This window comes from Notamacropus eugenii, chromosome 3 (genome assembly GCF_028372415.1).
Source record: "Notamacropus eugenii isolate mMacEug1 chromosome 3, mMacEug1.pri_v2, whole genome shotgun sequence".
Classification (NCBI taxonomy): Eukaryota; Metazoa; Chordata; class Mammalia; order Diprotodontia; family Macropodidae; genus Notamacropus; species Notamacropus eugenii.
Genome location: NC_092874.1, coordinates 86,785,971 through 86,811,909, shown reverse-complemented (window position 1 = coordinate 86,811,909; position 25,939 = coordinate 86,785,971). Strand labels below are relative to the sequence as shown.

The 25,939-nt window shown below is 37.7% G+C and overlaps 1 protein-coding gene across 1 annotated transcript in view; it reads right to left on the bottom strand.

The window, feature by feature from the left end:
• PTPRN2 (protein tyrosine phosphatase receptor type N2) overlaps positions 1-25,939 on the bottom strand; it is a 1,540,415-nt gene that overhangs the window by 134,906 nt on the left and 1,379,570 nt on the right. The window contains exon 14 of the mRNA XM_072652081.1: positions 10,239-10,433. Within this exon, the coding sequence (XP_072508182.1) occupies positions 10,239-10,433 (195 nt within the window). The remainder of the gene's footprint in view (positions 1-10,238; positions 10,434-25,939) is intronic.

Here is a 25,939-nt window from a genome sequence, read left to right as displayed (position 1 = left end):
AGGGTCAGAGGAGCTGAAAGGCAGGATCCTTCTAGTGACCAGCTTCTAAGACAAAGGTTATTAACCTGGGGTTCATGAACTTGGATGTGGAAAAATATCTTTATTTTCAATAATATCTAACTGAAATTGACATCTTCCATTATGAATTCAAGGCAACAAACTGGAGCAGTATTAAATCACAAATATTTTCCTTTTATACTGCAGCTGTTGCAGATATCTTGAAATATCATTTATGCCCAATACTACTTCAAGATTAGCTATTAGACCCACTGCCAGATCACACATGATCTCAGCCTTCCTTTCTATAGACCACAGTCTTCAACATAACTGGTCTCCTTTGTAAGCCAATGTATTTTATTTTTTGCATTTAAATACGTTATTTTGAGAAGTGGTTCACAGGCTTCAACAGACTGCCAAAGAGCCAACAGGTTAATAACACCTGCTCTATAACCTTCATAAATTCTACAAGGTCTTTGCTTTTAAAAGGTAAAATTACATAGTGCTTCATATCAAAATCCTAGGAGATAGGTTTAACACAAAAGAAAAAAAAAGGAGATGGTTGCTTGGCTTGCCTTCCAACTTGTTACCTCCCATCACTGCTCTGGGGTAATTCGATGACATGACTTTTCTGAAGTGCTTTTTCTCTGCTCTCCTGAGACAACTTAACCTGATGTAATCAATAGCAGTGCTGCTCAATCAGAGGGGCAGATTTTTTATTTGCAATCTAATGCTTTGCTGGTCTGTGGCATTTAAGCAATGTAGGAATGACCACATTATCCTTGTTATAGTGCCATGCTCAATAAATGCTTGATGAAGAGTGTGATACATGCTGTTTAAATGCTCAAAAATTGCACTCAATAGTCTGTAGAAGTTGTCGGACTTGTGTACTTAAGCAAGAATGACTTTTAAAGGCTCCTTTGAACTTGGATTGGTGAACCTACTCTACTCCTCCCTTTACCCTTCGACTCAATTTAAAGAAGAGCAAAATGTGAAAAATGAGAAGTAATTTTGTTTGTATAAAGAATGAGAATATTAGAGCCCAAAGGGAACTTTATGGATCTTATTGTTCAATTTTCATTTTTATATTAGACAATATTAGGATAGACAGGTTATGGTGACTTGCCCAAGGGAACATATCTAATTAGTCTGGTACCACCAGAACTAAAACTTAGGTTTCATGGTTCTTAGTCATGACTTCTTCAGTATATGGAGCCTTTTTTAACAGTTAATCTTCAATAAGGTATGCTACTTAGTTCCCTTTGTAGTAGGGCACTTTAGTGTTCATCAGTGTGTACCATTGAAGCTCCAAATTCTGGGCATTTTTGTCAATTTGGCACATATCTTGGCTATAAGGATTTTCCTACATCATCTCCAGACTCTGGGGTTGATTCTAGAATCACTGAGATGGTTCCAAGATTGTGGGTCTGGGCCAGAAAGTTTTTCTAATATCCATTCCATTTTGAAAATATCTTGGGATATGTACTCCAGGTCTGAATTAACCCAAAAGGATAGAATGGTCTCTAATATACAGGTCATTTTGGGTCACTTGTCTTCCCTGTTAAAGAGTCCAATAAAATCAAATACTTTCTTGGGAGTCTGACCCAAATTTACCTTTTGGGGATTCCCAACCTCCTCCTCTGAGACAACTGATAACCTAAACTTAAAGCTGATAACCCAGTAAAAACTCATATGGTCACCAAAGTTAGCTATACATTTCTCTAATCACAACTGTGCCATTCTATTACCAAATCCTCTTCTATTTTTTCGTTATATTTGCCTCTTCATCTGAAGGTCTGCTGTGGTTTCACTAGACCTGAAGGCAGATCTTAGAGGGTCTCAAGAGATTCTTAACTCCTGAAAGTTTCAAATTCCTGCCAATTTATTTGAGTAACCCAGTCAACTAGAAAGAGGTGAAAAAAGAATCAGAAGCAACTAATCTATCAAAAAGTGCAAGACAGGTCAGATCCATGCACTGCAATCTAGATGGGCTTGGGATAAAAGATTTATGCTAATTTAAACAGGGTCTCCCCCTAGCCCTTTGGCTTAAATGTCAGACAGCACTCCTACAACTCAAAAGTTGATCAATAACATCAGTGGAAAAACGTATTGCCCCAAGCCTGCCTTACAGAACACATTAGTATAAATATAAAACCTGAAACACCATCCAGTATAATCTTGTTGCTTTATGAACAAGTCCCATACATTCAATCAGAGGCAGAAAAGGAAGGAAATAATCATTTATTAAGTGCCTACTATGTGCCAGGCATTCTTCTAAGTGCTTTACAAATATAATCTCAATAAAAAATATGGTTTGTTAGTTTAGTTGCCTAGGCCTGGTTATATGGTCAGCTTAGTAGGTGACACACAACATGATAATGATAAAGTCCTGACTTCGTTCCCTGGGTAGATGAATTAGCTTTATATGGAAATAGTGACTATGCTTAGCCCATGACCAGGTATCTCTTAAGTGTCTGCCATTCAGCACCAGGGAAAGGTAGGTATGGGTGCACAAGGAGATCACCATAAGTTTCTGTCCTTTGCCAGAGAAATAACTGGTGAGTTGGTAGCATTATTCTCCTATTCAAACATATTGTATAGAAACATTCTCATAAACTAAGAATCGACTTAGTTGAAGTTAAATGATGAAGCAACCCATCCAAGAGGTAGGTAGAAAATACAAGGGCATGCAGTTCTTTCCTCACAGTAGGTACTACAGAAACATTTGATCAAAGAAATTGAAAATAACCAGCAAGAAAGTCAGCCCCTGAAATGAGTCACAGGTCAAAGAATCAAAGAATCCTGAAGTCAACTGGTCATATATGATGCTAATAAAACAGAGGGAGCAGTTACTTAACAAAAAAACAAAGTATTGAATCTCTATGTGCTACTTAACATCTAATTGGGGTTTGGGGGAGCTCTAAGGGATCAACTTGCATGAACCCTGGCAAAAATGGAAAGAGTGCACCATGTTATCATAGAGCAGTCACTGAAATCCTTTATGTTTTAGTTTTAAACTTGTTTTATTTTATCCCATCCTTGGTAGAAGAGAGAACATCACTTAATCATTATTTACAGTACTATAGCTTCATATATTTGAGTAATGGAATCAAAAGAATGACAGAATTCAAATGAATGACTTTTAATCTGCATAAGAGTTTACTAATTTACCTTCCAGGTTTCTAATTAGTATTATTGCTTTGTTAAGCCACTGGTTTTCCAAATTGATAATCCACCCTTCTCCATAATACTCTGTAAGAAAAACCTTGCCCAGTTGGTGAATTTCCCAGACTCTGTATTCTATCTTATTTTGAACATAATGGAACCTAAAGGGTACCTAATGGTTTCTAAATGTTGATACATCTAAGGATCATGTTCACTCGAGGGTATAAGTAGGATACTTTTCCTCCTTTTAGTCAAATAGCTGACTCATATTCAACCAGTGGCCCTCAGGAACACCTAGATCCTTTCTTTCCAAATTCACACAATGCCAGCCACTCTTGAATTGGTGTCAATGTTCCCTGATTTCTAGCAGACCTGATGGAAAAGTACAGACCTACCCAGCTAATCAATCAGAGGGTGATTATTTCATTTACATTAGAATTCACCATAGGATTCTTTTATAGACTGAGCTCCTTAGCACATTTTAAATGATTTATAATTACAAAAACTTATTGTCCCTGTGACTTTTCAAGGAATGTGCCTATTACATAAAGTAACAGTATTAATGATGTGTTTCCTTCTGAGTTCTGCTTTGCACTTGGTTCCTATTACATTTTATTTTACTGGTCTCTTACCATTTCTTTCACTTATTAAGAGCATTTAAAATTCCAAGGGTATCCTTGAAAATATGGCCAACTCTCAGTCATCAACTGGGTGATGTCTACAAACAGAGTAAACATGCTTTCCTTCCTCCCTGTTACCACTCCGTAGTCCTTATGCTGCCTTTACAAGGCTCCCTTTTATCTTCTTGGCACTGGAGAGAAAGAGAGCTGTACAGAGTGTGGAATGGGACCAACACACCTAGTCACACCTCTATGAGCAAAACGATATTTTACAGAATCTTAAAACTGGGGTAGGATAATTTGCACTATCTAGCCTCCTGCCCCAACTGGAATCCAGAAATTAATTCATTTACACAATCCTAAAAGCAATAATGAGTAGATCAATTAAGACCTAATTGTGTTTAAGTACTTTGACTTTATTTATTTCCTTGCTCTTGTGGGGAATGGGAGGGTGAATTCATCTGTGAATATAGTATAGCTCTAAATATGATCAATATGACCTAGCCTGAAGGACAAGACAGCATTTACTTGTGAGTAAGTATACTGATTAGGGCTTTTTTCCCCCAGTGGAGAGACCTTCAATGTATGTAGCCTGGTATATAGTAGCTGCTCAATAAATAAATAAATTACTGATTGATTGATTCTCCAAAAGTTGTCTGTTTTCCTTTTCTTTTAAAATTTTTAAATTAATTTTTAGTTTTCAACATTCACTTCCACAAGATTGAGTTCCAAATTTTCTCCTCATCTCTCCCCTCTGCCCACCCCAAAACAGCGTGCATTCTGATTACCCCTTCCCCCAATGTGTTTTCCTTCTCTGATCATTTCTTTTAAACCAAGTTATCTTGTCCACCATTTCCCAGATGATACCTATCTCACTGCCTCAGAGCTTTGTTGAGTAAATTTTGATTTCATCATTTGTTGTAGGAACTATTTTCCATCACTGTCTATATTTCTCTATAAAGAGGTGTTCTTAATTTGATGTCTACAATCTTGGCTTTTGATATGTTGATAACTATATTTCAATATATTTTTTCCTAATTCTATTCATTTAAAAACATTATTTAGAGAAAAGATTTATAGTTTTCACCTAACTGCAAGAGGTCCATAACACAAAAAAGTTAAGAATCTCTTTTACAAAATAGCTATCATTTGCTAGTGAAGATGTCCCAATTTCACTCACGTCTAAGCAACTTCCTCTAATGCCCCATCATGGCATGGAGGATACCTAAGATTCCCATTGACAAAGCCAGTGGAGTGGAGGCTTGAAGAGATCAGAAACAAGCTGGAAAGACTTCAGGTCCAGTGAGGGGATGCTGGTATCTAGGCTGTGCTATCCACAGACCAGCTGAAGGAGATGCCACCATCACTAGACTGGCTGCAGAGTCATGGATGTTTTGGTCACACTAATTCTTAAAGGCAGTCTACCAAGACTTGCATTGTTGAAAGAAACACCTTCACTGACTAAAATCATGGACTGTCTGATGTACTGAAGCATGAATCCATTCCAACGATCTGTGTCAACAAGAACAAAAAACACAGTAGTGTAGGGAAATGAAAAGGAAGTTGAGTTTGGAAGGGACCTGAGTTTAAATCCTGCCTTTGCTACTTATTGTCTATGTAAACTTGAAGAAGTCACATGACTTTGAGCCTGTAGTCAAGAAGACTTGAGTTACCATCTAGACATTTACTAGTTGTGTGACTCTTAGCAGGTTACTTAACCTCTGTTTGCTCCAGTTTCTACAACTGTAAAATGGGGATAATAATGCCACCTGGCTAGGTGGCTCGGTGGATAGACCCCTGGGCCTGGAATCAGGAAGACCTGAGTTCAAATCTGATCTCAGATACTTATTAGCAGAGTGATTCTGGGCAAGTCAAAACCCCTGCTTGCCTTAGTTTCCTCAATTATAAAATAAGGATAATCATAGCTCCTTCCTTCCAGGTTTGTTGTAAGGATCAGATGAGATAATAATTGTAAAGTGGCTGGCAACATAGTATGTGCTATATAAATATTAGCCATCATCATGATCACTATTATTACTATTCCACGATCATTGTGAAGGTCAAGTAAAATAATATTTGTAAAGCACTTAGCACTCTGCCTGGCATATAGTAGGTGCTAAGTAAACTGTAGCTATGATGCTCTCGGTACTGTTGACCTTTATTGGCCTCCCTTTCAACTAAAAATGAGAGGTTTGGTCTAGATCAGAGATTCTTAACCTGGAATCCATAAATTCTTGAAAAATTAATGACTATATTTCAATACAATTGGTTTTCTTTGTAATTCTATATATTTTATGAATTTAAGAACATTATTCTGAGGGGTCCATAGGCTCCATACCAAATAACCAAAGGGGGTCCAAATACGAAAAGATGAAGAAGCCCTAACTGAAGTGATCTCTAAAGGCCTTTCCACCTATACATCCTATAATACTAAAATGCCTTCCAAGTAACTCCAGCATATTTCTTAATTAATAAGTCTCATATGACTGGCTTGCTTACCTTTTTTGAAATTCAGTTTTACTACCTGCAAAACTGGGGTAATGGTATCTACTTTGTAGGACTGCACCAAATTGAGATAGTATATGTAAAGGCATTTGCAACCTTAAAGTGCTAAATAAGTGTCCTCTATTGTTAAAATTGTCAACAGCATGAATTTAGAGCCAAATGTGAAATTATATATCCAGACAATTTATTTGATGAAAGGTTTTAATATTTCTTATTTACTGTATTGGCCAATCTTTTATACATAAAATTCCATATACATGTTTAGGTCAAAAATATCTTCAACCTTAAAATGTCCACTTTCAGGGAGATCTTGTAAAAATTAGCTAATAAAAATTAATGGGAAGCACTCCATAAAATGCTGTAGAAATGCTAGATAATAAGTTGTTAAAAATGAAATTAGTGCTCAGAAATATGCAGAACATAAAATTGGATACTATCATTTTTTCTAGATGCCCAATCAAATCCTAAGTGACAAAAAGAAAAAGGATTCTACCTAGAGTGTGGCATATAAAAAATTAGGAAAAAAATTAGGACTTGAGTCCTTTGGGCTAGAAAAAAGGAATTAACAGAAGCTTCAAAGACATCAAACTTGAGGTACATTTGTAGAACAATCCCATCATTTCCATAAGAGAAGGAGTATTGCCATTGGAGACAGAAGTTTATTCTACAAAGGGTCCTATACCATGGGTCTACCAAACAGAAAAACAATGTACTAGAGAAAGAGACTCAAAAACTGAGTCTCATTAAAAAATGAAACTGGCAGTGGGGCATGAAGGGAAGGAGGCTATCCTTGGTGTCAGGAGGATGTAGGTTCAAATCTTGCATTGGACAAATACTAGCTGTTTGATCATGGGGCAAGTCATATAACCTCTTTGTGTATCAGGCAATTCTCCAAGATTTGCTGAACTCAACCAGTGGAAAGAAGTTTCCACACTGGGAGTTCCTTTTTTTTCCTGAAAAATGGCAAGTCCAGATTTAAGGGCTGGGGTGCAGAAAGAAAACTAAATCTAATCCTGACTATAGTCCCTGATTCAACATGGAAATGAATCCTAACTAAAAGTTAGCAATCTTGCCACATGCACCTAACATATTGTGGAAGGTTACGTATTGAACACCCACTCTCACAAAAGACAGTTTCTACCATAGGAAATGAAAATAAAGGAACTGGAGAATGTTTAGCCTGGAGAAGAGATTGAAGGCAGGACATTACAACTGTCTTCAAACATTTTAAAGTTTGTTACATGGGAGAAGGATTAGTTTGGTTCTGTTTGGTAAGAATGAGGATGAACAGGTGAATATTCAAAAGAGTTACTAAGAGGCCATCTTAAGCTTGATATATGGTAAAACTGACTACCAATTAGAGCCATCTCAGAGTGGAATAGGTTGCCCCAGGAGGTAGTGAGTTCCCTTTACTTGAAGTCTTTAAGCAAGTTTTGGCTGAGCATTTGTTGGGCACTTTATAGAAGGAACTCTTTTGAAGCTATGCATTGGACTAGGTGGCCACTAAGGTCTCTTCCAACTGGGAAATGCTGTTTTTTTGTGAAGTATCCTGGAACCTCTGGGGTCTTTCTTTGGCTGGGAAGGGTACATATATTCTTCTGTGAAGTGGGAAGCTTGGTGGATGTGGAAGTACAAGAAATCAGAGAGTCAGGATAGGTTTTATATAGATATCATAGAGGCTAGGGTGTTGGAAGACTCGAGTTTGAATTTTGCCTCAGATACTAATTCTATGGTCCTGGGCAAGTCACTTAACCTCTTTCTGCCTCAGATTGCTCATTTGTAAGGGATATTAACACTTACCTCCTAGGGTTATTGTGAGGATCAAATGAGAGAATATGTATAAAGTGTTTTGAACACCTTATAGTACTATATAAACGTTAGGTGATGATCTAGTGACCAATCTCTGGAATCAGATTCATTCTGACTTTCACAGAACAGAGTAACTCAAAGTCCAACAAATAGCTATGGATTTTTCAGCTCATTTCCAACTGTGCTTTTATGTAAGTGATTCATCAATTTTCTTACAACTTATAGCTAGAAAATGTCCAGAGTCATTTCGTTTCTGTGCATGTTGACACAATCTTGATGTCAGATGGAGTGATATACCTTGTAGAAAACTACCCTGAGTCGGTGTACTACTACCACAGTTGCTATTCATGGCAGAATGTGACACACATCAGGGTTGAGGAAGCTGTTATGACTGATATTGTTCTAGTTCCCACGCAGTTTTTCTTGGGCAACTAGTTGGCACAGCAGATAGAGTGCTGGGCCTGGAGTTAGGAAGACTCACCTCTCTGAGTTCAAATCTGGTCTCAGACACTTACTAGCTGTGTGACCCTAGGCAAGTCACTTAACCCTGTTTACCTCAGTTTCCTCACCTGTAACGTAAGCTGGAGAAGGTAATGGCAAATCACTCCAGTATCTCTGCCAAGGAAACCTCAAATGGGATCATGAAGAGTTGAAAACAACTGAAGAACAACAGAGCTTCACTTGGGGGAAAATGTAGCCCCTCATTTGGCCAAGATTCTTTTCAATCAGTCTAAATTGTTCTTTTGTTATCCATTACAGTGCTAAGGAATCTTTCTAAAATATATAAAAATACACGTTAACTTTATAAGACTTATTTAGAGATTTTAGAAATTAACTTATATAATGGAAAACCCTTCTTTCACCTCTCTAGGTAAGAGGACAGATCAATAAAACAGTAAAATAAAGTTCTCTGTCCCCTTGACAATCTAAGAAAGAGGAAGTCTCTGCCATGAAAAAGAACTTTAATGAGATGGCTTTGTACTATACTTTAAAAATCAACAAATGAGAAAACTTCCACTGGCTGGAAAATTCAGGAATATATTACTTTCTTATATACCAGAGACTGCCAAGGAGATATGCTGAATTATGAGTAGCTCTCTTAATAAAATTAGAAATTAATTATACATCAAGCAACAATCCACAGGTATTTTTTATTTGGCTGTCTCAATAATGAAAGTCATCTTGGAAAGACAGAAATCAGCAAAGACGTGTCTCTGAGAAAGACAAGCTGAACTTTTATCACGATAGACAATGTTTTGTACTAATCGCATTCTGGAAAGTATTAACACAAAGAAGGAGGGCCTTAAAACTCCACAACTCTCCCCAGTTTCACTTTTAATTATGAGAAGCCTATGACTGACATTCATTTACCCAAATGATTCTTAGTGAGTTGAAAATTGAAGATGAAGAAAACAACTACTTCTTATTAGTCAGAGAGCTTAAAAAAAAAGGCATCACACAAAGTAGGTTCTAATGTGTTATCAGGGTTAAAAACAAAATAACCAATAAAATAAACTTACATGTCATTAAGTATGAGGGACCTGAATTCTCTGTGCCAAAGAAGGGGAAAGTATCTCTATTGTAAATACATATTCATATTCACTTAAGTAAGGAGGACTATAGACCCCCGACAATGAGACTTTTCATAGGCTGTTCTCATCGGATCATCAATCTGGCCAACTCTTCTTATTAAAACACAAAAATGCTGTTGGGGCAGTTTGAGAGGCATTAAAGTGGAAACACATATGGAGATGAACTGAAATATTCTCTTCCTTCACCTGTCTCCCTCCTGCCTCCCCAAATCACTTTATTTTACAAAATTATAATTTCTTCCCAGTCTGGAGTTAGGAAGACCTGAGTGCAAATTTGGCCTACCAGCTATGCAACTTTTGGCAAGCTACCTAACTTCTACTTGCCTCAGTTTCCTCATCTGTAAAATGGAGATAATCCTAGCACCAACCCTTGCAGGGTTGTTGTGACCTAATGAGATGCTAATTATAAAGCACTTAGCACAGAGCCTAGCACATAAAGAGTGCTATATAAATGTTAGCTCTTATTATTATCCTTTCCACAGTGGAAAGACTGACTCAAAGCCTTTCCAAAGACTCACAGTCAATGAATATAACAGAACAGCATCCTTACCAAGATCATGTGACCGGTGGAGATGTCCATGTTGGATTGGACAGGTTCTTCAGACCAGGAAGAAATGCTGCTCCGAGCAGAAGGACTAGGAATGGGTCCATCACTGAACTGTGATGAAACACTATTGATACGGGAAGTATGCAGTGGCTCTGGACGATCAGATGTCCTGACAGCCATGCGCTGACGGCATAGCTCCTAGAACATAAGAAGAGAGGAGAGAGGGTTAATCTGGGATGGATGGCAACCACCAAGGGGGAAAGTCTGTTATTGTGTCAGGGAAAGGAGCAAGATATCTTCCTAGTTCTGCTTGGCTTCTCCTCTCATCTACCCATAATTCTGAGACCTCAAAGGTTAAGATGGGTTATCTGCTATCTAATGATTAAGTCCAGGTAATTATCAGATATCTATTGGGGGGGCGGAAGAACAGAAAGCATAATAAATTCATCTAAATTATGGAGAAAAGTGAGGAAGTCTAGCTGTCATTTTATGAAAACCAAACAACACTCAGTATATCTATCATAGAATTCTAAATATATTTTATACATACATATGTATACATATATGTATATATACACATATGTCTGTGTAGATATGTGTATATATATGTATGTATGTACTGGATATGAGAATCAATTACTGCACCATGCTACCCTGGATCCTTCCAATTCAGCAAGAAAAGAAAAGCTAATTAGACTGATAATGTTCTCAGTAACTATACAACAGAGCAATAGATGCTATGCACTTTTTCTCATTAAAATAACAATATAAAAGATTGGACATAGTGAACAAAAAGGAAAACATTTTATATGGCCCTAAACCCCAAAACAAAAAAGAGATGCATGATAGACTAAAAAAAGGAAAGATAAAGGGCAAAATGAACCACAAACTCTCCCCTAAAACAGTGACAAATAGGAGCATTTCATTGGCACCACAAAGAAAAAACTGAATAGTAACTGTACGAGACAATGGTGAAATGTCTAAGCAAACAGTCAGTGAGGTTTTAAAAATCTCAATCTAATTGCCTGATAGATCCCCAGTTACATGGGAGCCTAGATTTAGAGCTGGGGGGACCTTAGTGATCCCCTAGTAAACCTGGTAATTTTACCGATGAAGAAACATGACAGCACAGGAGTGGAAATGTCAGAAGTTCCGAGTTTAACTGGCTCTGCCACTCACTACTTGGATTAGAGGGACGGGGTCTTTTCACTTCAACCATGCTCGATACGGATCTTATATCCACAAATGATCCCAAAGTGTCTCTGTAACACAGTATGACTAATCAGTATACATCTTTTGGACATATTAGCAGCTGATTACTTGTCTTTTAGAGAGGTTTTGGAAAGCCTCTGGCTAACAAACAATCACGTCTCAAGTACTCAAAATGACTCAGTGGCTAGAGTGTTCTATTTAGAATCAAGAAGAAGACCTAAGTTCAAAATTCTGCCTTAGACATTTGCTATGCATGCCCCTGGGCAAGTAATCCTCCTCTGCCTCAGCTTTCTCATCTGCAAAATGGAGAAAATAATAGTATCTAGTTGTGAGGGGGAAATGAATTAATATTTGTAAAGCACTTTGTAGACCTCATGTAGACCCATGCCTAGCTATGGGTGCTGTTATGAAGATAGGATAAGGGCTCTTCTTTTGCCCTGTGAAAACAGTCATAACCCAATGATCAGCAAAGTAAAGCATAAAATGAAGGCAAACTAAAAAAAAAAATAATTTGAAAAGATTATTTCAAAATGCATTCATTCAAAAGGAAACTGTTTCAAGAACTGATTTATCCATGCTCCCCTTTTCCTTTCTAATCTTAGTGGCCATGGATCCTGGCATCCAAGGGGAGGTCATACCACCAACCTTAATCTGACCTGAGACATCTATCAAAAGATGTCTCAGCACCCCAAGGCAACAGCCACAGATCACAAAACACTTCCACGTTTCCCTTCTTCCTCTCCCTGCCATTAAAGACCTTTGTAATGCCAGCTGACACTTTAGAGAAATCATCTCTTTAGCCACAGCTCTCTGTGTGAGATACCCATATGCTGCTGAATTTCCCTTCTCCTCTTGTTCATTAAGTAAGCACTTCTTTACCCAGGTTCTTTGAGAATGGGCCTCTCTCCTTCTGTTGCTTGGATCCTACATGAATTCTGAGTCCTCCAGTTAAAGCAACTGGTGGTAGTAGAGATTATTGTGGGCTCAGGGGAGTAGGAGGATAAAAGATGGAAATAGGTGAACTTTAAAAAAAGAAAAGAAAATCTCACTGTGAGGGAAAAGATCTTTAATAAAAGGGCAGAAGAAAGAGAAAAATCAGATGGAGCCCAAGCTATGACTGCCTAGCACTTTCATTTTACCCATATATTTTCAAGTGCTTATTGCCTTCCAGATCATTTAGAGATGATGACTTTATTTCCAATTTGACATGTACAAGTTCTCCCTGAATCTGACAAAACTGGTTGATAATTTTAATAAGGTAGAACTGAATGACAGTAGCAACCTGCCCAAGTATATCACCTCATTTATTTTAGATCACAAGGAAGGCTATGTGAATGGGGTGGGGGTGGAGGGAGCTCAAGTAAAGGGGTCTATGATGCTGCAGTTGCATACATCCAATCTAGAAATGCACTAAGTGCTTATTATCGTCATCAGAAAATAAAGAAAAGTGGCCACGGAAGCAGGTAAGAAATCACAGGACATATTTTTTTTTTTTAAAGAGCTGCTATAAGGGGAAAGGGGCTGAGTTTCTTGAATTTTATCAATTTTTTAAAAATCAAATTTTTAGGCAATATCTATCTTGTGAATCTGAAGATGATGTAGGAGAATTGCAACAGAGCTAGGTACAATAGTGGATCGAGCACCTGGCCTGAACTTAAGAAGATTCATCTTCCTAAGTTCAAATCTGGCCTCAGACATTTACTAGCTGTGTGACCTTGGGCAAGTCACTTAACCCTGTTTTTATAGATGTTTTCTCATCTATAAAATGAGCTGGAGAAGGAAATGGCAAACCACTCCAGTATCTTTGCCAAGAAAATCCCAAATGGGGTCACAAAGAATCAGATGTGACTGAATAAAAGACTGAAAAACAACTATATTACTCATGCAGATATCATTTCCTTTTAAATTTCAGGATCAGAGAATCGCAGAGACCATGTAATATAACCTCTCATTTTACAGATGAAGAAACTGTCCAAAGGCTAAAATGACTTGACCAAGGTCATACAGCAAACTAGTAGTAAAGTTAGTTACTAGAGTAGCAAGTCTCTGAATAGTAAAGATGTCTTTATTTGGAATTAGAGGATCTAGACTACCAGTTTGCTCATCAGTAAAACAAGGCCCCTTCTACCTCTAAATATATGATTCTATAATTTTGATTCTTTCTATTATATCATAGTGAGGAAGGGGGTGGGAATGGAAGAGAGGAAGAAGGAAGAGACAAAAAGAAAGAAGGAGGAAGGAAAGGAGAGGAAAAAGAAAGAAGGAAGGAAAAAAGAAAGGGAAGGAAAGATGGAGAGAAGAAAGGAAGTAGGGAAGGAATGAAGTAGGGAGGCAAGGAAGGAGGGAGGAAAGGGGGGAAAGTAGGAGGAAGGGAAGGAGAGAAAAAAGGAGTGTAGAAAGGAAGAAGAAAGGGAAGGAATGGGGTAAAGAAGGAAGGAGGGAGGAGGAGAGAAAAAAGTAAGGAGGGTAGGATGAAGAAAAGGAAAAAAGGAAGGAGGGAGAGAAGAAAGGAAGGAATGAAAAAGGGAGGGAAAGAAGGAAGAGGAAAAGAAAACATGAGAGGAAAATATCAACTGGCTACAAAAAGCATCTGCCCATTACATCTAACACTTGCTTCATTAATCAGAAATTAGGTAGTGGGGAATAGCAGCTATGAGCTGGAATCAGTAGGGTTTCAAAATCAGAAGTACTGGAGAGAAAAGCATGGTTGGTAAATCCCTTAAAACTTACAAGGAACTAGTGACACATTGTTAAGGGTATTTTGTTAGAGAAAGACTTCAATGCCTTTATGAATTTCTTTCTGGGGAATAGGGCTATCCTTGAAGTATATATGTATGTATGTGTATATACATACACACATATGAAAGTATATATGTATATGTGTTATGTATTTGTATCATCCTTCATATATGAAAACCACCCTGCTAATGCTGTTTTCTGCATATCAGATGAAGGGGGATATTTAAGATTCAAAATCCTTTTAATATGGATGACCTGTATAACCTGCCTTTGATTATGGCTTGAAGAATCTCTCACCATTTAGAGGTCTTTAGACCTTAGAGGATTCTCATTTCAGTTCCAATGAGGATTCCTTCAGCTCAGAGTGGTCTAACCCTTGGAGTTGCTTTCCAGTCATCAGTCAAAGAGTTGCAGGGCTTTAATGCACACTTCTCTGCAGATACTGAAAGTTAATCTTGCTCCAGTATGCTTGACTGGACAATTGACCTGGGCTCTTCTACCATTACAACATTCTACCATGACTACCATTTAGAAAGAATTCCGAATCAGAAGTCATGAGATTAAGGTTCCCACGCCTCTTATTAGTATGTTGGGCAAGACGACAAACTCCATATCTTAATCTGACATTTAAAGGGCATGTAAAGTGCTCTATAATCTAGCTCCAATCTACCCTTTTCAGACTAATTTCAAATCCTTTCCCCTCAAGCACTCTATGTTCCAGTCAGATTAGCCTATCTGTGATTCCCTATACAAAATATTTCACCTCCTGCATCTGTCTTGCTTAGGTTGTCCCCATTACCTGAAGGTTCTCTCTCCCTCCTTCTGTCTCTTGGAATTCCTACCTCCTTTCAAAGTTCAGCCCAAGTAGTACCTCCTACATGAGCTTTGAAAAGCTCTTTACATATATTATCTCTTTTGATCCTTATGACAACAATGTGGTGTGGTAGTTATCATTATTATCTCCATTTTAAAGATGAGGAAACTGAGACTAAAAAAAAAAGCTTAAATAACTTAGCTTATCTAAGATGGAAATCAAATCCAGCTCTTATTGACCTCAAGTCAATATCTATCTATTACACTGCAAAAGACAGTGAAGATGAGATCAGCTAAAGAATCCAAGAAAATACTCTTAGATTCTTTTTAAGATTACTTGTCAGAATAATGGCATTTACTGCAGATATCATGTATATACTTTTAGGTCCAAAACATAGCAAAAGCTTTTTATGTCTCTCACTTCCACCTTTAGTAATGCATACTTCAACATTTTAGCCCTTTAACTGTCTAAGAGTTAGATCTTACTCTAGATTTAGTTGGTTCAAAATATCCCAGCAGGGACTTAGACATACAAGTGCCACTACCTACGGGGATTAAAATCAATGAGCTGTGGTGTATTGTCCTGACCTGATCATTCATTCACATATATTTCTGCCAAGCACTAAATACACATCTCTTAGCACTATGTACTTTCCAGGTGCACACATCTGTAACTCCTCCCTGGGAACCTCCGGTGTCTGTTCTGCTACATATGAAACTGAAGTTTCATACCCTGCCTCCCCAATTCCCATTTTTTCTCATTTCCATACCCAGAGGACATTTTGCAGTCATAGGGAGAATCACATGTCAAATAAAGAGGTAGCATTGAAAACAACAAGGAGGTTGCATATTTGTATGCCCCCAAAGCTTCTAAGAAATAACATTACATACTCCTCTTCAGAAGTTTTCAAAGCAATGAGTTTCTAATTTACAGTGACTAAAGTTGTTTTTAATATGACTAATAGCTAGTGGTCCATTTCTCTGAACTTCAAGGATCTTTATTTCAAAATAAAAGAGGATAGAACATGATAAATAGTAAGTAACACTTATGCTATGTTTTATAACTCATCCATTATTACATTTGATCTTAACAACAACCCTGAGAGATTGATAGGTAGGGTACAAGTAGTATTGTCTGATGCCATTTTGCAAATGAAGAAACTAAGACTCAGAGAGAGAAATTGACTTGCTCAGTGTCACATGACTATTATGTAGTAGAGCCAGAACACAAAGCCACATCTTTGGATTCCCAAAACATGGTGTTTCTTTTTTTTTCCATCACAGCACAGCTGGTGTTTCAGGGATTAGAGATAAGAATTGGAGACCTCTGGAATGTTTAGTTGCCAGTGGTCTTGCCAGGGTCAAGGAGATAGACTTAATGGTCTCTCAAAGTCCTTTCAAGCTTTATAATTCTGTGAGTACATTTTGATAGCATTTTATCCAGATGTGAACACCCAATCACTGACCAAATCCCCGTTCCTCTCTGGCAGGAGAGATGTTTTCTGAATAGAAGCCTCTTTTTTCCCCCTGTAATGCTGCAAGAGTATTGCCTACTATCTCATCATGGCACTCTCTTTGTATACAGCCTGCATGGATTTGTCATTCCTCATTCTAAAAGTATCATCTATACCTTAAAAAAAAAAGCAATTGCAGCACACACAGTGATAAATGAAGGCATGATCCGGCTGACCCTTTAGGCTATGATCTAATGGATGGGTTGGGCATAAACATTTATTTAAAATGTAATTTGAAGTTTACGACATTATTCCCCATTACATGGGAATTGCTATCAGACTGAGGCACTTCCTCTGTTTTTATTGCCCAACATTTATTATCAAACTTATGTGGAGGGCACATGCAGTATATTATAGAAAACTAATACCAGCATGACACACACACAAATACTATAGCCATGATGAATATTTGATAAATAATGCCCGGTTAAGTGAGTTTAAAGCACAGAGTTATGGTCATCTATGGAGATCTTTTTATTTAAGCGTTAGATAATTGATAAATAAACTTAACTAAATAAACTTAACAATATAGGCATGCTGTGAAGGAACCCTGAGACCAACCCAATTATATTTTGAAACTTTCTTAATTTATAATCCTGGCAGGAAGCAAGAAAAGCAATAATCAAAAAATATCCTGTATTGGGACTATGAATACCCTGAAATGGAAGTCATGTGGGAGTGTGCAGTTCCCTCGAGGATATTAACTACACAGTGGCACAGATTTGGAGCAATCAAAATACCCTCTGCATTTATGTGTCTTGCATGTATCTAGTTATCTTCAAGTTGTCTCCCCCATTAGAATGTAAGGTCCTTGAGGACAGGGACTATAATTGGTTCCTCTCCATATTTGTGTCCTTGACCCTTAGCACCATGCCTAGCACATAGTGACTCTTTAATAAATAAGCAAAAAAAATATTAATTTCAGATTTGGACATATTAAGCAGGAATAACAAGATTTTCTAAGCTTGCTATCTAATGGCAAGAGATTACCCTGTACCTATCAGACCCCTTTCCTTATAACTTGGTACAACATTACTAAAAATCATTCTATGCTATATGAGGGTGGAGGGTACAGGGGGGATTGGATGGATGTCTCCAGAACAGGAGTAAAGGGGAAAGAGAAAAAATATAAACTTTCTCTTTGCTTCTGTATTCTGGGGTTTTAGCTACCATCGCTTCTTCTTTGGCTTCAGTGAGTAGTGCCTGACAAAGGGAATCTGACTGGTGTGCTGGTGTGCAGAGCTGGTGGAGAAATGAAGACTCTTATATACATACACACAGACACACACACAACACAGCCAACAATCCTTCTTAAAGCTATGGGAGTATGAGAGCCCTGAAGCAGGTCTCTCCATGGAATGTCTGACATGATTCAGTAATGAACTGATGTAAAGATCAAGATAAAAGGCAATCTCTTCATCTCTCTGGACCTCAGTTTTCTCATTTGTAAAATGCAATGGTTGGATCAGATGAACTCTGAGGTTCCTTCTGCCTCTAAGTGGATGATTCTATGCTCTGCAAATAGGCAGAGACAATTTGTTCTATACCATATGGAAATTGTGATATTCAGTCAAACTAACAACGGGGATGCATGCACCATAGCATAATGACTAACCTCCCTTGCTACAAGAGGCAAATAAGGTCAGTTCTGCAAGGATTCTGGTAATATTCTCAGGTTTCTTAGTTCACCCAATATCTCTTACCCCCATACACAGACACATACAAGAACATCCTAGGTCATCATTATATGAAAGAAAAAAAATGTTCAAGTAAAAAAAATGAAAGAGTTCCAAAAATTTTTCCCAAATGTCAAAATTTGTGAAACATTGGTTTCAAACCCACATACTGAATGCCAGTTACTACATAAATAGTTCCTGTAATGACTGGCTTAATGCCTTCACAACTTCAGGAAGAAATTTCAGACTTTAGACCTCAACTTAAATGTTTTTCCATTAAATGGACACATTTCTATACATATATATATATAGATGAATATACATGTATATGTACACACAGACGAGCATATTCATATATATATGTGCACATACATAGACATACATTTTATATGTGTTCATATATATTCATACGGACATACATATTCACTTACATATACACACGTATGTATATGAGAGGGGATCAGCGAAATAGCAGTAGCAAAACACTTAAAAGTTCTTCAGGAGAAACATACTATTTACAGCCATTTTCTAGAATTGCCACACTGTAGAGGGTCTCAAATCCACAAGAGGGATTGCACTGTATCTCTATATATTGTAAATAAATATTATTCAAGCAGCAGCAACAGCAGGTTAAAAGAATTGGTGATCAAATCCAAGAGCATAAATTTCAGCCCATCAGAGTACACAAAATCAATTATGATCAATTCTATTTTATTACCTTCCATAAACATTGACTGAATGTTTACTATGAGCAAGTCACTGTGCTAAGCTCAGAGGATCCCATACAGTGGCAAAACAGAACGGTCCCTGCTCCTTACTGAGGGGATATGATATATCAACAGTTAAGTAAATGCAGAGAACATATTAAAATAATTTGGAGTGAGGAGGGGAAGAATTCTAAAAACTGGGGAGTGGGAAGGAATCAGTGTAGAAGTGGGCCCCTGAACTGAATAGGAATGCCAAGATTCAGAGGTGTGGAAAGAGATTATCTCAGGCTGATATAAGGACATGGTGGTGGGGGATGGAATGTTGGGTACAGGAAAAAACAAGTAAGGTAGTTTGGTTGGAATGTAGCATATACTACAGCAAGTAGGGTAAAATAAATGTAGAAAGAAAGGCTGCTGCCAGATGTTTGTTGTTCAGTTGTTTTCAGTCATGTTTGACCCTTTGTGATGCCATTTGGATTTTTCTTGGCAGAGATACTAGAATAGTTGCCATTTGCTTCTCCAATTCATTTTACAAATGAGGAAACTGAGGCAAATAGGGTTAAATGACTTGCCCAGGGTCACACAGCTAGTAAGTGTCTGAGGTCAGATTTGAACTCATGAAGATGAGTCTAACCCACTGTGCCACCCAGCTGCCCTTGCTATTAGGGGCCTTAAATAGCAATCAGAGAAGTTTATCATTTTATTTCAGAGACAGTAGGATTTCACTGAAGCTTCAAGAACAGGAGAAAAACATTGTAGGATTTATAATTTAGGAATGCTAATTTGACAGCTGTGCAGGATGAATCGGGGAAAGGAAGCATCGGAAGCAAGGAGACCAAGTGGGACAGTGTTGCTGAGAGGTGAGTCCTCTCATGAGGACTCGAGGTCCCGAGGTGATGATGAGGCCAGGTAAGCATAAGCGGTATGGGGGAGTAGAGGTGCTGAAACTGGAAGGACGAATTTATAGTCATGGTACTTGGGTTTACATGCTGGATGTTCTACTTTCTGCCTTTGTTACCCTGGCTAAGTCTGTTACCCTTTCTAGACCTCAGTTCTCTTGCTTATTGATTGAAGGAACTGAACTAGAGAACATCTAAGGTCCCTGTCAACTCTAAGTCCTATGAGCCTAAGAATTATTAGAAGAGGATGGATATGAGAGATGTTAGAACTGACAAGCTTGGCATCTTAATGGCAGGGATGGAGGGGAGGAAGAATGAATATTCCAGGATGATTCTAAGTGGCTAGATGGATGTGTGGGGGTGCCCTCAATGGAAGTTAGAGAAGTTACAGGGAGAGATGGGTTTAGGAAGAAAGATGAGGAGCACCATCTTAACAAATCTCTCAAATAGTGACGCAATATCAGAGATGTAGGGAATGCTAGATACCACCTACTCCAATCTCCTTATTGGAGAAAGCTCAAACCAAGAGAAACTTGATCCCATATTGCCATACATATGTCCCACCCTTTCCACATCTGACATGGATAACAAAAATCAAATCTACATGAGGACTCTGGAAAGTATATACAATTTCCCTACAACTCAACTAACTGTTCTGGGACATCTCTAATCATAACATGTCTCCCCCACAGTCACCATGCCCTATTTACATCATACTACTCCAGCCTTTACAGGCTGGAACTGTTTTGTTTTTGCATTAAAAAAAAAAGAGCTTAGCATAGTGCCTGGGAAATGTGAAGAGATTAATAAATGCTTTTTCATTCATTCATTCATTCATTCATTCATTCATTCACTCATTCATTCATTCATTCATACATATAATTTGGCCAAGGTCTCATAGCTAGTCAATGGCAGGAATGCTATGAGGTTCCAATCCTCCTGACTCTGAGTTCTTTCCATGTCACACCTTCACTTAATCAAAATGTCATGGATGGTTATAGGTGATCATGTACTCCACAGAAGTACATCATCCATAGGAAGAAATGATGGCCTTGGAACATGTACTCAGATCAATTCTCAATGGTAACGATTTAGTAAAGGAAATCTTATGTGGGAAATGGGAGCAATTTTTCTTATTAAAAAATTCTTCCAGAGCTACATTCACCATAGCACTCCGACACAGCAATGTTTTGCTTCATCCTAAAGGAGTCAGAGATACAGTAAGGGGACTCTGTTTCTTTCTTTCAGCAGTGTGGTAGCTATCAAACAAGGTAAAGCACAGAATGGCTAAACACAGGGTGTGCAATCCCCTCTATTGTGAAAAGGCAAAAATAGATCTTTGCACAGCTTGGTGCTGCCTCCGTACACTCAAAATCATCTGGAGGCACTGAGTAAGAGAAAACATCCATCTACTCCTGAGTGTATGCAAGCTGCCTGATGCAAACACATAAATCTCAGAGTTGCATATTCCCATCAAATAGAGTTTGCCAGCCATGCCTTCAGCATTGAAAGATTATCAGGTGCAGCAATGGAAAATTCATAACTGCTAGACTGGATGTAAACTTTGTCCAACACTACCTAGTTTCACATCTCCAGGGTAAATTCCCTAAAAAGTCAGGCTATGAACTAATAAGAGAGAGGGGGGGGGGGGGGGAGGGAGAGGGAAAGGGAGAGGGAAAGGGAGAGGGAAAGGGAGAGGGAGAGGGAGAGGGAGAGAGACTCTGATACCTAACCCATCTCTTTTTCAGTGAGCCAGAGTGCATGCTCAACTACTAAATATAGAATGGGGGTCTTGGCCTAATTCTGGGTGGAACTTTGAACATTTGACACTTTATAATGCAATTCATAAAATAAACAGAAGAGCAATCTAGGGGCAGAAATTCAGTCACACACAATAATGTAAATGCTTCATTTTTCAACTCTGCATCTGATGGGGGAAAATTACAGAGAGTGGGAATCATTCTGAGAGAAAGGATCTGTCATTCTAAAATTCTGCCAAAAGAAAGATCAAACCTGAAATGACTAAAAAATACCTCCTTGCACCTTTAAGAAACAATTGGAACAAAGCAGCATATTGCCTAAGCAAAAACACAAAGGATGGAGAGGAATTTTTAGGGTGTTATGGAGGATATAATTAGTAGCAATAGGGCAAATTAAGGAATAAATGGGCACTGAAATAGAAAAAAACCTAAAATGAGTTCATTATGATATGCTGAGAAGGGATAAAGGTCAATTTTCTTGTATTATTGGATAAAGTACTAGGAAAATACTGGAAAGGAACAAACTTCTGTTGTGTGGGCCTTGATTGTTTATAGGATGCTAAGTCTGTTTCTACTGTTGAAAATGGTACCCTAACAAAATTTATGTGGTGGTTTACTTATGGATTATTTAAAAGAAAATTATTTCCTTTACATATTTCTTTCCTGATTTATTACAGTTACACCCTTATATATTTTCAGTGCATTGTAAAACTAAATGTGGCTTGGAAGGAATTAATTACATGCTCATGATAGGCTATCAGCTGATTATAACATATTTGTAATATAACATGATATGTTATAACATAACATAATGCTAGCAGTTAACATAGAAAAAGTAACTAATGATTTGGGTTACCAGTGTGATTTTATATCAATATTCCATTCATCTTTCATTAAAGTCCTCTTCTGAAGTATCATCATGGCATGGAGGTAACCCAGAATTCATGAAGGCTAGGAAAAATGGAGCAGAATTCCTAGCAGGCCCTACCATATGAAAAGTTGTTAATAACCACAAAGATAGGTTGTCATCTGAAGACCAGACTAGTTAAGACCTGAAAGGCTCATCATCAGAAACTTGGACATGAGAGCTAAATTTGGGGGATTACTACAATTCATAATATTTTCTCTTTCTTTTGTTTCTACCCATCTGTACTCACTTAAAATGCTATCTCTTAGAAGGAACTGGCTTTCTTTTTATACGGGTATTTGGATCCCTAGTGCCTAGTAGTGTGCCTGACACAGATTAGGTGCTTAATGAATGCTTGTGTCCATTGATTTATTGATTCTTGTCAGTGATGAAGCTTACTATGTATTTTAGTTGAGGGAATTCCCACACCAAGGAAAACACAGATCTTTTGAAAGATTGAAGTGAATTTCTAGGAAAAAAGTATCTCATTAAAATTGTTCTGGGGAAAAAGAATGCTAATAACTCACATTTAAAATTTGCAAAGAACAATTTGTTACAACAATCTTGTGAGGTGGATGGTAAAAGCATTATCTTCTCCAATTTACAGATGAGGACATCAAAACTGAAAAAATTTAAGTGACTTGTCCACGGTGACACAGCTAATAAGGGGCATTGTTAGCACTTAGGCTCAGACTGTTTCATTCCAGGTTCAGCATTCTTTCACCATGCCATAAGAACTAGGTTTGCATTTAGATATATGTAGAGATACAAAAGCAGAGAAATAAACATGTTGTTGTTTACTCTTTTTTCAGTCATGTTTGACCCTCTGTGATCCCATTTGGGATTCTCTTGGCAAAGATATTGGAGTGGTTTGCCATTTTCCTTTCTAGCTCATTTTACAGATGAGGAAACTGAGGCAGAGTTAAATGACTTGCTCATGGTCACACAGCTCGTAAGAAGTCTGAGGCCATATCTGAACTCAAGAAGATGAGTTTTCCTGACTCTAGACCCAGCACTCTATCCACTCCATCACTTAGCTGCCCCAATATGTGTGTAAATATACACATATAGTCAGGAAGGCTTCTATTATCAAAATATGCTTTATGACATTATCATAGTCACCATTTACATGCTTTAAGACTTTAAAAGTGATATATGTATATATTTTATATGCATATATGTGCATACATGCATGTATATATACATATATGTGTATATATGCATATGTACATGAACACATATATAATGTCATTAGTTCTTCACCACACCCCATGAGGTAGGTACAACAGGCATTATTACCATTCTCATTTTATAGACAAGGAGAAGAAGGATTCAGAGCCTCATAGTCAGTAGGCATCAGAGGAAGAATTACAACTTATGTCTCTTCTGACTTCAATTTCTAAGTCAGATATTTTTTGTTTTGTTTTGTTTTGTTTGTTAGGGCACATTTGATAATTAATACATAAGAAGAAACTTTCTACCCTGTTTTTAAAAGAAACAGTTGAATGACAGAAGAACAGGGTTCCCACAGAAGCCAAAGACAGAGTAGATTTATTTGGTGACCTTGCCCCTAAACTAAGCCAGAGAAGGACTTGATTCCTACAACAGAGTTGTAAGTGCTCTGCCCCATATAATTTTAAATGACTCAAACAATGTGGCTTCCTTCACTTCTCCTGGGATACCATTTCACAGTCTAATAAGCTTTACAGTGAGGAACAATGTAATGCTTTGATAACTTTTTATTTTAACAGATGGACATCTCACATACATGCACACAGAGTAAAATCCAAATGTTTCTTTATGGTTATTCCTAAGGTCAGGTTCAGAGAGCTGCTATCAGGGCTAGTATTGATCATGTACCTTAAGTCAGAGGTGGCAACTCAAGCCTCCTCCTCCTCCCCACTCTTGATGTATAAATGAACACCTAAGCAACTAGAAACCTATCCTTCCACAGTAAAATGGAATCATTGCAGACCCACAGAATTGGTAAATGGACCCAAACAGCTCTACCACAAATAATATTGATATAACAACACCGGTGGAATTTTCCAATCTCACGTTTGCCCAAAATACTCCTTTAAAGCTATGTTAAAAAAAATTAGCCCAGATAAGTCAAAGTTACATTCTATGATTTATTTAAATCCAGAATAGTCTAGACATAAGAAGTCCCTTCTTTTTTCTGCCCATCCAAATCCTACAAGGTCCATCTTCTACGTTCTAAAGGTTTCTCTGACTTCTACAGGCCACAATGTTATCTTAAAGTCTTCTTTTAACTCTTATTGCCCTTATGGTTAGTCATACAAAAAATAGTACTGAATTATATGTTGAATGAAAGAGATAGAGATTGGATCTGTGATTTCACTGCTATAGGGAAATCTCCAATGAGGAAAGTCCCTCTACTTTCAGGCTAAGAGATTTGCCTAGAACAGAGAGAGACCATAAATTATCCAGGGTCTCATAGCCGGTATACATGAGATAGGATTTGAATTCAGGTCTTTCAGACTCTGAGACAAGCTCTCCGTCCAATATATCATATTGGCTTTCTTGTTAGGTGAGACTGTTTTCTAGTCACTGTATTTCTTAAATTCTCAACCTTGAAGTAGGTATCTACCACATATACACCCTCCTCTCACAGAGTCAGCCTAGTACTTAGGAGGCTGTGAATAAGAAATCAGCTTCTACACAAATATGACATTCTGGGGAAAATTAATTAATAGACCATTGGATTTGTTCATTGCCCCAACTGTGGGAACAGTTTAATGGAAACAGAACTGAACTGTGAACCAAAAGAACTATATTCTAGCCCTAGCCATGCCATCAAGTATGTATTTAACGTTTGGCAAATTACTTAACTTCTCTGACCCTCAGTTTCTTTGCAGATAAAATGAAAGATACTGGATAACCTCCAAGGTCATTTGCAGTTCAAGGATTCTAAATATACACACACATGTATATATACACACATGTATATGCATGTATGTATACATATATTTTGAATACACAGCTACATGCATAATCCACCTCTACTATTTTTAAAAATGAAAAGGTTATACACCTTGCATTCCATCTCCCAGCTCTGAGCATTTTCACTGGCTGTTCCTTACGCCTGGATTTCACTCCCTCCTCATTTCAGTCACCTGGCTTCTCTGACTTCCTTCAAGTCTCAGTTAAAGTCCTACCTTCAGCAAGAAGTCTTTCCTGTCTCTCCTTAATCTTAGTGCCATCCCTCTGAGATGAACTCAAAATTATCCTGTCTGCATCTTGACTGTACATAGCAGTTCACATGTTGTCTCTTCCATTAGACTCTGAGCTCCTTGAGAGCAGGAACTGTTTTTCACCTTTCTTTTTAGCCCCTGTGCTTAGTACAATGCCTGGCACATGATAGGTGCTTAATAGATGTCTGTTGACTTGACTTACTCACCTAACTTCTTGTCAGGAAAAAGTTCTGTTTCTATTGTTGCTCTAACTTCTTGTACT